The sequence below is a fragment of the Candoia aspera genome, chromosome 3 (assembly GCF_035149785.1).
Source record: "Candoia aspera isolate rCanAsp1 chromosome 3, rCanAsp1.hap2, whole genome shotgun sequence".
In the NCBI taxonomy this organism is placed as follows: Eukaryota; Metazoa; Chordata; class Lepidosauria; order Squamata; family Boidae; genus Candoia; species Candoia aspera.
In genome coordinates this window covers 7,780,623-7,798,158 of record NC_086155.1, presented here as the reverse complement: position 1 = coordinate 7,798,158, position 17,536 = coordinate 7,780,623, and the positions used below count along the sequence as shown (strand labels likewise).

The 17,536-nt window shown below is 42.4% G+C and overlaps 1 protein-coding gene across 2 annotated transcripts in view; it reads left to right on the top strand.

The window, feature by feature from the left end:
* The window catches only part of COL9A3 (collagen type IX alpha 3 chain), a 58,397-nt gene that overhangs the window by 11,303 nt on the left and 29,558 nt on the right, over positions 1-17,536 (top strand). For both annotated transcript variants that reach the window (XM_063296955.1, XM_063296954.1), the window contains exons 6-12: positions 213-248; positions 1,504-1,527; positions 5,443-5,496; positions 6,033-6,077; positions 6,701-6,742; positions 13,245-13,301; positions 17,088-17,141. In XM_063296955.1, coding sequence (XP_063153025.1) covers positions 213-248; positions 1,504-1,527; positions 5,443-5,496; positions 6,033-6,077; positions 6,701-6,742; positions 13,245-13,301; positions 17,088-17,141 — 312 coding nt within the window. The remainder of the gene's footprint in view (positions 1-212; positions 249-1,503; positions 1,528-5,442; positions 5,497-6,032; positions 6,078-6,700; positions 6,743-13,244; positions 13,302-17,087; positions 17,142-17,536) is intronic.

The following is a 17,536-nucleotide window of genomic DNA, read 5'->3' as shown; positions in this document are numbered from 1 at the left end:
TATACCACTTAAGGTTGGTTGTGAGCACCGTATTTCACTGGAATTCCTAACCCAGATGGGTGCATCTTCTCTTTCCAACATATGTATAAAGGTGCCTGAAAGTCCAAGAAAGAAGGTACTTCTGAACATTTTGCCACCATCACTACTGCAAAAAACCGCAATCTTCAGTGAGAATTAATGACAGTGCTAATTTTTGTGTTTCATTCTCCCAGGGTAGTATAGGACCAGCAGGACCAGTTGGACCAGCGGTAAGTGAAGAGACCCATGCCTATTTTTTTCATTAATAATAGATATTGCCCTACAAGCGTTGATAAAGATTCTTCTGAGAGGTGCCACAGGGGTTAGAGCAATAAGACAATGCCTTTGATTAGTGGCTGGGCACAGATTTTGTGGGGACGCGGTGGCGCTGCGGGTTAAACCGCTGAGCTGCCGATCAGAAGGTCGGCGGTTCGAAACCGCGCAGCGGGGTGAGCTCCCGTTGCTAGTCCCAGCTCCTGCACACCAAGCAGTTCGAAAACATGCAAATGTGAGTAGATTAATTGGTACTGCTTCGGCGGGAAGGTAACGGCGTTCCGTGAGTCATGCTGGCCACATGACCCGGAAGTGTCTATGACAACGCCAGCTCTAAGGCTTAGAAACGGAGATGAGCACCGCCCCCTAGAGTCGGACACGACTGGACTTTACGTCAAGGGAAACCTTTACCTTTACCTTACAGATTTTCCAGGGAAGAGGTGGCAAGTTCAAACCCCTGTAAGTCCACATCTGGAGGTCAGACACCCAAGCATGAAAGCTTCCTGTTCCTTTTTAATATATATAAAATTCCCTTCTCAGCCCTATGGGTCAACCCATTCTCCTTGGATATTGTTTTTCTTTCATTAAAAAGCAAACAAATAACCTAAAATTCTTTCTCTCCTATTCATGGGGAAAAAAGGCAGTTTTGGAAAAAAAAATTTTTTTAAAGAAGAAGTATTTGAAATTCTTATCTGACCAAAAAATCTTTATGGTCCCCTTCACAATATATAATGCTACAAGCAAATTCTTGTTTTCCTACATATATATATATATAAATTCCCTTTTCACCCCTATGGGTGGTGTGTGCCTTCCTCAACCCCGGGTCCTCTGCCAGAGGCCTGGGAGTTTGAGGGTCCTGCGCAGTATCTTAGCTGTTCCTAGCTCTGCACTCTTCTGGACAGAGAGCTCAGATGTTGCTCCTGGGGTCTGTTGGAGCCCCCTCCCAGGTTGGGAGTCACAGCCCTGAGTGCCCCCACCACCACTGGGACCACTTTGGCCTTCACTTTCCACATCCCCTCTAGTTCCTCCTTCAGACCCTGGCCCTTCTCCAGCTAATATATAGTTTTTAAAACACTACAGTTAACGTTTCTTAAAAGGTATAGATAGTGATATTGTCAGGACAGATATCTAGTGGGAGAAACGGATTTTCAAACAACAAGCTCTTCTGAAATTGTGCCATTTTTAACAATGCATTTTCCCTCTAATTTTCAGGGCAAAGGACTTGCAGGACCACCAGTAAGTAACCTTTATTCTTTAGGAAAAAGAATAAATGGGGATTGAATTAGGATCCTTCAAACTAAGTCCTGAAGCCATTCCTTTCTGTCTTTATTCACCTGCTCACATGGTATGGGGGCTCCATTCTCAACTTTGAATGAGAACAAGAGAGGCCCTTCGAACAGTCACTCACGCCCTGGTCGTCTCCCATATAGACTACTGCAATGCGCTCTACATGGGGCTACCCTTGAAGAATATCCGGAAGCTTCAGCTGGTCCAGAATGCGGCTGCGCAGGCAATCTTGGGTGTTCCAAGGTTTGTACATGTAACACCTTTGTTGCATGAGCTGCACTGGATGCCAGTCTGCTTCCGGGTCCAATTCAGGGTGTTGGTTATCACCTTTAAAGCCCTACATGGCATGGGGCCAGGCTACCCGAGGGACCGTCTCATCCCTATTACATCGACCCGCCCCATCCAGTCATGCAGGGAGGGCATGTTACAGACCCCATCTATAAAATAATTCCATCTAGCAGGCTCTCGGAAGCGTGCCTTCTCTGCAGTAGCTCCTGTCCTCTGGAACATCCTTCCCCCAGAGGTGAGACAGGCCCCCTCATTCCTGGACTTTCGAAAAAGATTAAAGACCAGGTTTTGTCAGCAGGCTTGGAATGGGAGGGGGAATAGCTACACCTAGAGTGATTTTCGATGGACCTATTACACTCATGGACTGATAAGAACTCTCAGCCATTTAGATTCCATTATATTTCTATTTTCATTGTATTTATTGTATTTGTAGTTGCCTGAATTTTAATTAGTTTTTACTGTAAACCGCCCAGAGTCCCTAGTTGGGGGGGAGATGGGCGGTGATAAAGTTTGATGAATAAATAAACAAGCTGGTGGAGGATGGCACATTTTATTCACTATCTGGAGGGGGCTAAAGAGAGCTGCGGAGGTGGCAGTGATTTCAAGAAGGGGGACTGAGCTGATGTGAGTGTCTCTCTTTGTTTGAAGAGAGTTATAGGAAGCTGGTTCATTTAAAAAAAGACCGTGCCCCTGAAATTTGGCCCTGTAGTCTTAAGAGATTCTGGGGCCAAGGAAATGGGGCACAGTTGACTGTACATGACCTATGAATTGAAGGTTGCCCCACCTGGTTTTAAATAATGTTTACTAAAATGTGGGGAGTGGAAAGGATGACTGTACAATCCCTGCTCCTGACGTCAATAAGTGCAGTGGTAAACTTGAATTGCCCTCGCTGTATGAATCGCTGTATGTGAAGTCAGGAACTCAGCGCAGGGGTCTGCACACACTGCTGGTGTGCTTGAGGATGGGGAACGTTAACCAGCCATTGCAATCTTGCAATTCCTACTTTGGGTTTTATTTTTCAACTTTCCAGTCCCTGGTGATTCCCCTTCTAAGTACTAACCCAGTTGAATGGCTTTTGGTGATTAGTCAAGGCTGGCTTGGCATTTGCCATCTAAGTGGGCTCAAACCACTGATAAAGCATTGCAGTCCCTTTCTGGACTGAGTTCAGATTGGTGGTTTTAAGCTTTAATGCCTAATAGTACAGAATCAGGTTATATGAAGGAGGATCTGCTCCCACGTTCATCTGCCCAGACCCCCAGGCCATAATTTAAGGACATTTCTCTGTGGCTGTAAGACAAAGGGCCTTTTTGGTGGTGGCACCCTCTTTGTAGAATGTCTTTCCCAGAGATCCTCACCTGACACCAGTTTTCACCATTCTGAGGATGGAAAATCCTAAGGTTCTCCAGAAGTTTCCATTTTCTCCTGGAAGTTACTGATTTGGACTGCAGTGAGATTATTATATGCACAAAGATGGAAAGATTTAGTACTACCCACCCTGGAGGAGTGGTTGGTGAAGATGATGGAACTTGCTGAGATGGCCCAACTGACTTCTTTGATCAGAGAAAAGACAATATCTCCATTTATTTCTGACTGGAAACCCCTTTTAGACTTTTTGCATGAAACAGAAAAAAAAAATGAACTTATGATTTATGGTTCTGATGGTTAGAAAAAACATAGAAAAATAGAGTGATGTTGTAACTATAAAGTAAGAGGTTTTTATAATTTATAATTTACGGTTATAACGTATAATTGTACTTAAAACTGCTGTAAAGAACATTGGAAGCTACTTCTTTGTATCTTTTCCTTTGCTTTTGCACTTTTAGCTCTTTCTTTCTTTGTTTTTTTTTTCTTTTTCTTACTCTGTATTAGTTTCTATTAGTTTTTATCTTCTTTCTTAAGTTTTTTAAATAAAATCATATAGATATAAAAAGGAAGTTACTGATTTGGCTGTTCCAAGTCTAGTTTTAGGGACAGACAATTCCAGAACGCTGCAGACCAATTCTGGAAGCCTTACTTACAAAGAAAACTTCCAAAACACACCTGGAACAGCCAAATTGGTTCATTCTGGGAGAAAAGAGAGAACATTCCAAAATACTTTGGAAGTTTCTGACCACAGAATTATGAATTCTGCATATCCCACCTTTAAACTATATTGTGGTCTTTTGGGGGCTTCATGGAGACCTTTTTAAACTTTTCCAGTCATTTGAGAGGTTCCTGTTAGTGCATGTACAGCTTTTACACCTATGCCCAAGTTTTATCTCTGCTGCTGCTTTTCATGGTCTGGTTTCATCTTGTGTTGCCACTGTTTGAACTTGCTTTCATTGAACCCATTTTACAGTCATTATTGTACTGCTTTCATCTGCCCTGTGTTTTCAGTTTGCACACCACCAAGATAATTTTGGTTATAACCCATTTAAAAACAATAAATACATAAATGAGCGAATTTTTGCCCTTGTGCCATTCTGGGATCAGGTTTTGACATAAGCGCTGTCTGTTTTGATGAGGTGAGAATCTATATTTGAATTTCACTTAACAGGGAACTTGATTCACAGAATCCCAGTGTCTTGTCCAGCTGAGGTTATCTATATTGTTTAATGACAGCTATGAGGATTGATTCATGTAGAGTAGAAATGCAGTCAGGATCCTTTCAGTTCAAAACAGATGCTGGTACGATGAGATGTCTCGAATGGCAAGGAGATTAAAGAATGGCAAATTAGATGAGTTTTAATTTTCAGCGGCTCTAGTTTGGTCCTGATGCCTGGCAATCCCATCTAATGTACAATTCTTTGGGCACCTAGGCCTTCCAGAAAACTCTGGTATCTCTCTGGATCAGGTGTCAGTCCTTCAAGGTAGACCAGACTAGGACGCCAGGGTTATTTATTTATATATTAAATTTATGTCACCGCCCATCTCCCCCAATGGGGGCTCTGGGCAGTTTACAGTAGAATATGAATGCTAATACTATTTTATTATAAGGTTATAGTAACAGAATCTTGCAAGTCTGAATGCACTTCCTCCCTCCCTCCCTTTATCTTCATGAGAACTAGGAACACTCATGTCTGACGTTTTCTCAAATTACTTTTCTGTCCCGGACTCATATTTCTCTTATCTGACCGTTGTCTTGGTTCCGGTTCTTCCTCCTGTTCCCCAGAGTTGTTCCTGTTTCCCATTACATCAGCTCATAGGCAATGCCACCAAAATGGAAAACTGTACATCACGATGTCATGATGCAAGCCCTGCCCTTTCATACTTGCGTCCTCCAGTACATAAGGGGGGCAAGGGGTGTTTGCATTGCAATGCCCATTCATCTCTTCCTCCTTTGGCACATGTCCATGGATCATCATGTCACATCCAGGCTCAGCAAAGCACCAGAGCACTTTAGAATTTAAGGGCCTGGGAAATGAGTGTTTCCAGCCTTAAACCAGAATGGGGCAAGAAGAGGTTCAGTAACGGGAAAAGACTGAAAGGGCTGGAGCGACATGCAAGAAAGAACGAACTTGGGTCAAAGCAGGGAAATTTGGGGTCCCCCCTTTAAAACAAACAGTAGCATTTATTGTGTGTTTTCTCTTTTAATAGGGACCTCCGGGCACCAGTGGACGTCCAGGAGGAAGGGGGCCCCAAGGTTCGCCAGTGAGTTTCCTCCTTTTTCTGGTGTTTCCAGTGCAGTAGTTCACAATGGGACAAATCTCCATCTAGGATGCTCTTACCACACGACCTATGGGGCAATTTCTTCCAACCCCCTGGCCAGTTTGGGAGCAGCCGATCAAAGGAGAATGCAGAATTGGGGTCCTTCACATCCTGCTTGTGATCTTCCCAAAGGTTGCCCCCCAGAAGAGGCTGGCAGCTGGTTCTTTGGACTAAGCCAAGACATTTCACACTCTGGCTTGGAGATTGGGCAGCAGTGCCGCCAAATGTGGGGTCTTCTAAATGTGTGGGATGAAGATGGCATTGACTGAGCTTTTATTTGCATTTCTGGAAATTGCTACTAAGCCATCTGGGAAGGATTGTGATCCTGAAAGCCAAATTTGCTAAAGTGTAATAAGTAAAATATAAATAAGCACAGTTCCCATTCTGCCAGCCAGCAGACTAGGGAAAGATGCTTTCCATAAATTATTGAATATAAGTTGATGGTGTTTGGAACTGATTTTGTGTCTTCTTCTGTTTAGGGACCATCTGGACTTCCAGGGTTTCCAGGACCTCCAGGACCACCTGTAGGTTCAGATTTGTTTTATATCAAGCACTGCTGAACATCACTAGCACAGCACCTGTCCTTTTATGGGCCTCCTCCTTACAATATCATTTCTTAAGCAGAAACATTTCCTTCCGTGAATAAACCACTAATCCTTGATCAAAAGTCACAATGCACTTCAAGTGCAGCTCAGTTAATGCTAATGCTCTGTGAATGGAACTTTGCTGATTGCTCCAGAAGAGACAAAAAGCATTTTTCCCCCTTTTCATTACAAACCATGTTCTGGATTGCAGAGGGAAGGAGGGGCCAGTTCATAGCGAGGCTGGGCAAAATGATGGTTTTGATTCCTTCATCCTTGGATTCTGCAGCTGCATTCATGCAATAGACATATAACCTGGTTATGGAATTAATCTTTTTTTTTTCATTAGGCATTCTTGACAATGTATCAAACTACAGGTTGAACAGATTGGTTGGGTTTACCCAGAAAAAGAAAAAGGAAACTAATTTAACCAAGGTTGGCATTGTGCCAATGCTTCTGCTAGGTTTTTCCTTGACTCAAGTTAAGCATGTTGCATGTACTTTATCTATGCTGGGTGTCCATAAGCTATGCTCCATATTTAACATCCTGCATTCTCCTGGTTGCAGGGTATCCCTGGAGTGCTTCTTGACCACAACAGAGATCTTCAGGTACACGTTTTTCCACTTTTCCAGGCTTCTGTGTGAGACCTCATTTAACTGCATAGGCAGACATCAAGATTATTTATTTAGACATTAGGCAAGCCCTCTTGAAAGATTGGTCCCATTCGGATTACTGTCTGTATTCAGTGGTGCAAAACTGTACCCATATGTCAGTTCATTCTGTTGCGCTGTTCTATTGTCTACCACCTGTATATTTTCGTAGATCAGAGGGCAGTTTAGGAAGGTTGAAATAAATAGATCCCATAATTTAAGTCCAAATCTCCATCCAACCAATACCAACACTCCCGTGAGCTATCAACTCTGCAGCAGGATTTGCAAAAGGAGTATCTGGGGGAGGTCCAGAACAGTGAAGATGGGACCCATGACCATGATCCAAGCTCTGCCCCTTTTGACATGTATTGCACATGTGAAGCACATAAAAAGGGGCAGAGCTTAGATCATACAGTCATGGTTGCCATCTTGACAGTTTATCCCCATGTGGGAAAATTGCTGTGGGTGATTTCCAATTTTAGTGTTGCGTCCAGCACACTCCCAGTCAAACAATGCCTGTGTCCAAATCAGAGCAAGCACACCCTACTCAGCTCAGCTAGCAAAAATAAGATGGATTAACAAATTACTATTCATAATTAAACATCAATACAACCCCCAAACAGTTTACAAAATGACAAATGGCAAGCGGAAGAGAGAGAGGCAGATGGCCAGATATGAGCTACAAGGGAAGGGACAGGAGGTCAGAGAAGTTAAATAAACATAAAACTTTTTGAGCCACTAGAAATTGTTAGAAAATGATGGTGGCTAATTTCCAGTTTACTTTGCCCCTCACCCAATCCCTATAGCAGGGTTTCTCAACCAGGGTTCCGTGGCACCCTCAGATTCTGTGAGAGGTCCCTAAGAGGTTGCCTGGGAAATCATGATTTATTTAAATAATTATTTCAAATGTGGGTAACTCCACATGAAAGAGGTAAGTTTCATTCTTCATTTTTAGTTTAAGAACACCGTTAATGCATATATACAGGCCTACGCATGAAACAAATATAATTTTGTAACTTCCAGCCTATATTGGAGCCTGAATTATGCAGGGGTTCCCTGAGGCCTGAAAAATATTTCAAGGGCTCCTCCAGGGTCAAAAAGTTGAGAAAGGCTGCCCTATAGCATCCCTAAATCCAGATCAGAGCAAGCACACACGCCACTCAGTTCAGCTAGCAAAAAGATAGCTTGAGGTTCATTTATTGAACATCAGAAAACATCAAAAGAGTTTAGAAGCAAAAAAGACAAGAAAAGACAGCCCAAAACAGGGAGAGACAGAGATGAACAACAGGCAAGAACGCACAATAGCTGTCTGTTTATCTGTCTGTCTATCTGAACAGAATTTTCCTGAGCCACTGAAACAATCCTGTGGCTGATTAGCATGGAGAGTCCTTATTCCAGCCTTAACTCTTTTACGTACACAGCAGCAGAATAGAGTTGGAAAGGAGGACACCAGGTGATTCTTCCTGCATTCTGCCCCCAAAAGGGAACAATTCGGGTGGAAGGGGATGCCATATCCAACACTGCAGATGCCCCTGATTTACAGTTTTGAATTAGGATGTGTGTTTCCTCCAATGGCTGACTGCATTAATGCAATGCATTTATTTGTTTGTTTGTTTATTTACAGGACTTATATGGCTGCCTATCTCATACAGGTAGTCCTCATTTAACCACACTAACTGGGATCAGAAACTCCATCATTAAGCAACGTGGTCGTCAGCTGAAAAACCACGTGACCATGCCACTTAGTGATGGAAGTTACTAGTTGCCATCGTTAAATGAGGACAGTGTGGGTTATTATGCGAGGACCTCACATGACTTTGACTTCTGACTTCCTGCTGGCTTCCCCATTGGTTTTGCTTGTGGGAAGCCAGCAGGGAAGGTCACATATCGCAATCGCGTGATTGTGGGGACACTGTGATGGCCGTAAGTACGAGGTCTGGTCATAACCACCCAGAGTACCCCGATGGGAGGAGATGGGTGGGGACAAATTTAATAAATAATAATGATGATGATAATTATCACTAATTCAGCAAGGACCACCTGTATGATTACTTTAGGCGACTCACAACAATCCATAAAAACATGGTTAAAGACAGAATTATTTCTCCCAGGTGCCAAACCAAACATCCTCACTGCTCAACTCCCATCCTAGCCCAGTGCACACATGTATGTATGTATGTACAGTATGTGTATGTGTATATGTGTCTGTATGTATGTGTTTGTGTGTATCTCTCTCTGAAAGAACAGCAGAAAAGTTCCTTGTGCAAGAATGCCTTGTGCTTCCACTGTTGACTTTGATAGTCCCCAAATTCCTTGTTAGGATTAATAAAGACACATACCATTATTTCCATATGGGAAATGAACTCAGCAATAATGTCCCATCCCAAATTCCCTCTTTCGTTCTCAAGTCTCCTTTGAATTGAATGCAATTCTTAGAGATTTGATGGGCCATTCAGCTTGTCCAAGGATTTCCCACTTTATCTGGGATATTTCTTCAATTCCCCAGTCTGGCCTACATCCCTGGGGTTTGTGATGAACGCCTACCCAAGTTTCCAACCAGACTCACACAAGAAGCTTATGGATATTTGATTTATCACTGGATAGTATGCAGGTTCAAGAGCAAAGCTGAGAATGGCAAACGCGCGGGTCTTTCAAACAATTAAAGCTTAGACAGCTCCAATCCCTCCCCCCAGAGTCAGAAAGAGTCCACTCCCCGCAGCCTGCAGGTGTTCCTAACGGTTCCTGCCGGTCCTGGGGAAAGTGTCCTTGAACAGGCGAGATAACCCAAAGAGACATGCCAAAGCCTCTACATCAGCGCCTGGTACAAAAGACCAAGATCAGCGCCCTCCCGAACAGTAACACGTGTCAGCACCAGCATGGCATGGGAACTGGTTACGATGTTCACAGGAACATTGGAACAGGAACCATGACAGAGTTCCCAGGAAATCTCCCATCCAAATACTAAGCAGGCCTGACTCTACTTAGCTTTGAATCACAGACAAAGTCAGCAGTGCATGGCCAGCTACTGCGACATAATGGGAATGCTATGAACTATTAAATCACAGTGCTGTGGAAATACAAATGAAAGCTGAAAATTAATGTTCAACGGCCCAAGATAATCAAGACAGACTAAGCTGTTTTGGAATGTATGACTGAATATGAACACCACCTAGTACATGGAAATCAATTAGAGAAAAGAGAACAGGTATTCTTGTTTAATAGGTAGAAGCTGCAATTGTTGTGAGTGCCCAGTGGGACTGTATATAAGCTGGGTAGCCTTACAAGTCCTTTTTTAAAAATTAAACACGTAAATAAGAGGAGCTGTATCATTTAGTTTTAATGATGACCCTCTCTCCTTGGTCAGTTGGTTGATTATTTTTCACTATGAGGTTTATGAAATTGCAGTTTTTAAATGTTGCAAGCTGCAGTACCAGAAAGATAGGAAATATATGCCTGGATGAATCAGTCTCTTTTCAGAAGAGATCCAGGATCTACATTTTGAGATGGTATAACTTCCTTCCTTCCTTCCTTCCTTCCTTCCTTCCTTCCTTCCTTCCTTCCTTCCTTCCTTCCTTCTTTTACCCCTTCCCCTTCCCCTCCCTCCCTTCTTTCCCCGTTTCCTCCTTCCCTCCTTTTACCCTTCCTTCCTTCCTTCCTTCCTTCCTTCCTTCCTTCCTTCCTTCCTTCCTTCCTTCCCCCTTCTTTCTTTTTCCCCTTCCCCTTCCCCTCCCTCCGTTCTTTCCCCGTTCCCTCCCTCCCTCCTTTTACCCTTCCTTCCTTCCTTCCTTCCTTCCTTCCTTCCTTCCTTCCTTCCTTCCTTCCTTCCTTCCTTCCTCCCTTCCCCTTCCCCTTCCCCTTCCCCCTTTCTTCACATCCCTTTCAAGTTCACCTTTGAAATAGAAAAGGTCAAATGCATTGTGCTATATTTTTCCCAAGAGCGATAACATCTTGTTCCCGTGGCAAAGGGGCTGTTGTGCTTGATATTTTGAGCAAAAATGTTTTGATTCTTTGTGATGAAATAAACATGACACTAATGGGAGATTGCAAACAGCATTTCAAGACTCCACATCTGTTGTTTTGACATACCCTTTAAATACCCAATTGGTACTCAAGGAGAAGCCTAAAATTTCCTTCTACTACCTGACTGAAAAATCGTACAGAAGTTGGGCAGAAAACAGCAGCAATTCCCCTCTTCCTCCTTCTCTGCCTGAAAAGAGCATAATAGAAAATTATATTATTAGCACAAATACTGCCAGTTTTGGAAAGGAAAATTACTAAGGAAAATTCAGAAAGGAAATATAAATGCTTCTCATTTTAAGCCCTGCAGATTGTAAATTGGCTCTCTGAAAATCCTAAAGCACTTAATCCAATATAGGCAAAACTCAATGAGACCTACTGTAATTTCTTCTTAGGGAACTGTAGTGAAATTATTAGGAGAAAGAAGTTTCACTCGTGTGTGTGTGTGTGTGTGTGTGGTGTGTGATTTGCTTAAGTGCAACTTTAATAGCCCTTAGGCAAAAACTGAGTGAAAAGAGCTTGTAATTATATTATATAGACATACATTAGTATATAATTTATATTTATTAAATATTATTATTAAATTTATATTGTACTTAACTTACAGCAGTGAGAAGGTGCTGTAAAAAATCTGTAGGAACTAGCCATAGCACCAGCATCTCAACGAGGTCTAGAAACTTGCATTTTCATTTTATTGCCTTGCCATGGAATGCTTGATGACGTATCATTTTGGGATTTGGGGGAAATTGAAACAGGAGACTCATAGTTTGTGATTTGGAAAGCCTTGGGTCTTGTAGGACCATTTGGGCCTTGTAGGACCTTTATCTGTGCCCTAAAATGTCAGGTACTGGCAGCTGTCCTCACTGGGAGAAGCAGGAGAGAGTCTTCTCAATTTTGAGAAGCAGGGAGAAATTGCAGACATACATTTGTATATAATTTATATTTATTAAATATAGTTGATAGACATATCTGATAGACAGCTGAACCACTGTCAGATTTGCAACCTCTGTCTTTATCTTCCCTCTCTGAAAACATCATCTCTGACTCACGGTAGCCTGTTAACAGAGGCATGCTGCTGCTTCCTGAGCCAAACTTGATTTAAAATATCACCTGTCATCACAGTTACTGCAACAATACCACTCTGAACAAGGGAGGAGGCAGGGCTGTCTGCAGAGGGGGTCAAAAAAGTCAAGATGGCATCCATGAGTATGCAACCAATGCCGTACCCATTTTTTAAACACATGTTGCATTGGTGATGCATGTAAAGAAGGGGCAGGGCTGCAATCACGTGGTCCTGGTCCCAATCTTGACTTTTTTGATCTCCGCTGCAGATGCCTCTGAGTTTGGGTTAATGGCCTGTAGGCAGAGCTTTTGTGTGAAAAGGTTGAAACATCCAAGCTGTCATCTTCAGCTGAACTGGCACAATCCAGCTTGAGCCATATGGCTTGTTTTGCTGATTATGTAGCTCAGGGATCTGTGCATTGCAGTACACAAATCACCAGCTCCTTTGAGACGCTACAACATTTGCCAGGGTGGGGAATGTCTCTAAGAGGCTGGGGAGGGAGGCATGTGATGTTTAAGGAAAGAAAAGAGGGCTTAAAGGACATCCCTGTGAAATAGCAGGTATGGGTAAAACCATGGGCAATCCCCCCAATAAAATAACTGATTTATTTATTTTATTTATCAAATTTGTCACCACCCATCTCCTCCCACCAGAGGGACTCTGGATGGTTTACAACAAAAGTAATTGATTAAAACAATAAATCTAGTGACTAAGTTTACTTACACTTATTGGAATACTGTATATGTGATACAATTTTCCTTTAACCAAAATCTCTTATTGTTCACCCCTTGGCTGAATGATGTGCTGATGTTCAGCTAGAAATAAAGCCTGATTAGAAGGACTAAGATCTCCAAACCAATCTGCTTCATCCAATTATCTTGATTGCCTTGTGACTGGACTACTATAGATAGTCCTCACTTAACGACCACTTGTTCAGTGACTGTCCAAAGTCACGACCACACTGAAAAAGGAGATTTATGACTGGTCCTCAAACTTGCAGCCATCGCAGCATCCCCATGGTCATGTGATCACAATTTGGGTGCTTGGCAACCAGCTCACAATTACAACGGTCGCAGGGTCCATGGTCACGTGATCGCCATTTGTGACCTTCACAGCTGGCTTCTGACAAGCAGTCAGTGGGGAAGCTGGCAGGAAGTGGCAAGTCACAGTCACGTGACATCGCACTTAATGACTGTAGGTGATTCACTAATGGCCACAGCCAGAACTGCCTCATAAGTAATGTGACATTTCATTTGACAACCATGTCACTTAGTGACGGAGTTGCCAGTCCCAATTGCAGTCAGTAAGTGAGGACTACCTGTTCTGACAAAAAGTGATTTTGTAACTGTTGTATTAATTTATGGTTTGTTTGGGGTATAGTGTCCATCTCTCTGTCCACCGGGCCTTCCAGGACCACCAGGAATACCAGGATTCAAGGTATGGAATAATTTTTTAAATTGTGGACTTTCTGAGATATATTCTCTATCTGGGAAATCTTTATTGGATCCTAGTGGGTCAATAGGAGGAGACCTTGATTTCTTTCAAGTCCTGTTTGTGAGTTACCTGGATGTATGTGACCTCTGTCAGCAGCAAAAGGCTAGGCTAGATAGATGAAACAGCAACAGTTTTCTAGTAAAGGACTGGAATAAAGTTCAAAAGTAAAACATGTCATTTCTTTATCCAAATTCTATATCCGAATTTATATTTCAGTGTGATGATACTAGGAATGGACTGAAGAAACTTCAAGGGTCACTTTCTAACTTTTTGCTTGGAAGACCTGGGTTTGGACAGGAAAATAATGAAACCAATAGGATTGGTGGAGAACATCTCATTTGATGGAGAAGTAATAGAATCATAGAACTTAAGATTGGAAATATGCTTGAAGGTCTTCTAGTCCAACTCTCTGTCCAAAGCAGGAATCTTCTGACCATCCTGGACAAATAGCTGTCCAGCCTTTGCTTGAAAACCTCCAGTGATGGAGCACCAATGATTTCCGAAAGCAAGCTATTCCACTGCTTAATAGCTCTCTCACTCAGGAAGTTCCTCCTTATTTCAAGTTTGGATCCCTCTCTGGATTTATCCACCCCTTGGTTCTTCTCTTGCTCTCAGCACTGCGGAAAATAAATCCACACCTTCTTCCCTGTGACAGCCATTCAAGGGTTGCTCTCATGTGTCCCCTCGGCTGTCTTCTTTTCACAAGAAAATTGCATATAAATGGCTAGAATCTCTGAGTAGAATAGTGTCTTTACATCAAAAAGGCCATGTCTGTTTTGTCTTGGAAATTCCAGGTCCATAGCTGCATGTTTCTATGAAAAAAAGTAAGGGGACTTCCACACTGCCACTCTTCCACTACACTATCCCTCAGAAGTGGTTGAAGGTGATCTATGATCATTTTTGCTTCTCCCAATCTTAAAATGCTGAAAGCAAGGAATAAAGAATTATTTGCCCTGCCCTAATTCACATCCTTGTTTATTTGTCTGCCAAAAAAAGAAAAAAGAATCCAAGTGATTCCCATGAGGGGGTGTTGAAAAACCATCAAACCACCTTTCTTGAACAACTTGTGAGGACCAAGAGGTGGGACAGAGGTGATGGCAAGAGTTTGTACAAATGAAGAACTGGATTAATGCAAATTCCACAAAGCTGCATTGTTGTAAAGAATATACCAGGTTTACTTTGATTTCAAATACACCACAGCTGAACCAGATATGCAGTGATTTTGCTGTCAGACGCAGCCAACATCATGGGTTTACAAAAGTCGAGAACTGCTTTTCAAGTAGCACAGAATTTTCTGCTGGAGGAGCACCAAGGAACAGCTCATTTGTCTCTGGAAGCAACTTACAACACAAGCTGCTTTTCTAGGAATCTAACTTAGGGACAGTGAATTTGAAGACATTTGGTTAAGGTGAACCTCCACTTAGAGCAGGGTTTCTCAGCCAGGGTTCCTTGGAACCCAAGGCTTCCATGAGAGGTCCCTAGGGGTTCCAGGGGAGATCATAATTTATTTAAAAAATTATTTCCAATTCAGGCAACTTCACATTAAAGAGGTAAGTTTTATTATTTTTAGTTTAAGAACACTGTTAATGCATATACACAGGACTGCATGTGAAAAGAATACAATTATTTTATAACTTCCGACCTATATTTGAGCCTGAATGTGCAGGGGTTCCCCGAGGCCTGAAAAATATTTCAGAGGTTCTTCCCAAGTCAAAAGGTTGAGAAAGGCTGACTTAGAGTATGTTCAACTGCTTCATTATCCCTAAGACCATCCACTCCAAAGTCAGTCTGCTCATCTGCTAAGATCTGGAGGAGACACCTGCTGATGGTTCCATCTCCTAGAGGGTTCTACCTCCAGGGACTCCATAGCAGGCCCATCTCAATGGTGGCACCTCTCTTGTGGATAAAAGAACTTCTTCCTCCCTAATGAATTTCTGTGAAGAAGTAGGAACTTCATTCTAGAAGAAAGCATTTGGGGGACGTTGGTTTTGGTATCTGCCCCTATTGGTTAGTGCTGTTATATATTGCTTATTATTGTCATGGTTTCATTAAACCCTTGGTTTTTCTCTATATGCTTCTTCAAGACATTGGTTGTAGGGTGACATAGGAATATTAATAATGTTAAATAAGCATAAACACTACAAAAGACCACACTCCTTCAGGGTCCTCATTCCAGAAAGTGTGAAAATTCAGCTTCCCTCCCCTGAAACAATTCTCTTGGCTTGGGGAGTTGGAATGCACAGAACTTTGAAAGAATCCATGCACCGTGGTTGTTTTGACGGATCCTCACCCCAAAGGCTTTTTATTCAGCCATTGGTAACTTGACCGCGTCCAGTTATGTTGGATTATAAATCCCAACTCACTTGGGAATTAGGGAAGTTGAAATCCAATTTATGTAGAGGACACAGTGGAGGAGGAATTGATGAATGGATCTCTCCTGTTTCTGCTACAGATCTCCTTTGCATATCTGAGTTCTTTAATAGAAGGTGATGATTCAGCATTGCTACTGCCGCCTTGTTCTGAAGAATTTTCTTTTCAGAAAATGAAGAAAAAAGAGGGCAGAAACCCTCTTCCATTGAGGAAAAAAGGCTACATTTTTCAATTTGGATGTATGAGATTCAGCACGAAAGATATAGCAGTGGTTTACAGAACAGATTTCTACAAGGAGGTGTGGCAGCTATACGAGTTCATTCCCACATTGATGAATATTCAAAAGACAGTTACATAAATAATCAGCAGCAAACTTCTCCCACTTAAGTGAAAAGTCTACCTCCTCTTAAGTGAAAAGTCTACCTCCTCATCAGATCACAGGAAAGCTGTTAGAAAGGAAATCAAAAAGTCCCTGTAGTACCTGGGGATAAATTGGACCTAAATGGGAAGTGATTCTGTGGCTGCAATTCTAGTGACCCCATCCCATTCATCTTAGTAAATCTTGCTAAAGACAACTCTGAGAATCAGGCATGGAAAGAATCACTATTAAGCAACTGCCAAAGAGCCCAAGAATAACACATCACAGTATAAGATCCTCTAGATCAATGCTTCCCAAACCTGGGTAAATTACCCAAAATTGGGTAGAAGTGGTTTTTCTTTGGGTAACAACACATGAACCCATTAAATTGACTTCAAGTGTTTTACCTACATTGGGTAGAAAGGACTTTGATAAGCGGTTTTGGGTAATAAAGGAAAAAAATTGGGAAGCATTGCTCTAGATCAGTGTTTCTCAACGTTGGCAACTTTAAGCATGCTGGCTGGGGAATTCTGGGAGTTGAAGTCCACACATCTTAAAGTTGCCAAGGTTGAGAAACACTGCTCTAGATAGTAGACAGGCTATAAATAGGATGGATGGATGGATGGATCTCCCTGCTGGCCCAGACAGCATAACCATCCTAGTTGGAAACAATGGCCCCAGAGGTCCAATAAATAAAAGGGGCAGGGAATGCCTCAGAAAGTTGTTCCAGAACCTCGAGTTGCAGAGGTTTTCACGAAAAGATGAATATGCATCTAATAATGCTGATTGAAATAATTTACAATGGGCATAAATAAAGGCTGATGTTCTAGGGCATTTTCCACCTTGTCAGTCCTCTAATTCTGAATCTTCACATGTAAAGTAGAACGGAAACTTCTTCAGTGATCCTGTAGACATAATAATAATAACCTTTTTTGTTTTTTTCTGAAGAGTTTCAGAGCTTCGGGAATGGGGTTCTGATTCCTTTTGCTTTTCTTTTTTAGGGGCACACCGGTCAGAAAGGAGAACCTGGAGAAGTAGGCAAAGATGGGGAGAAGGTAATGCTTTTCCTGACAGGGTAGGTTTTGTTTCCACTGGAAAGGTCTGTGACTTAGGAAGGACAGAACTGGTCTGGGCAATAAATGTGGTGTCTGAGCATAGCCTCATCCTTTGGATAACTGCTTCTGTCCCTAAAAATAATTCAGAGGAAAAGATGAGGTGCCTTACTGAGTTGCAAGGAATTTAGATACTGATTTCCCCGCCCACAATGCAAACTCTGCGGGGGCAGAAAACAGAAGCTTGCACGTGGCAGCTGAGGCTTGCATAATAATGCAATTTTGTACAATTAATTTCACCTCTCTTAACACAACCCCCTTCTGGGCTCTCTTGGCAGCACAGAATTCTGGAGCAAACCTGGACTATGCTCAGAGGCATCCACAGGACCCAGCCCTTT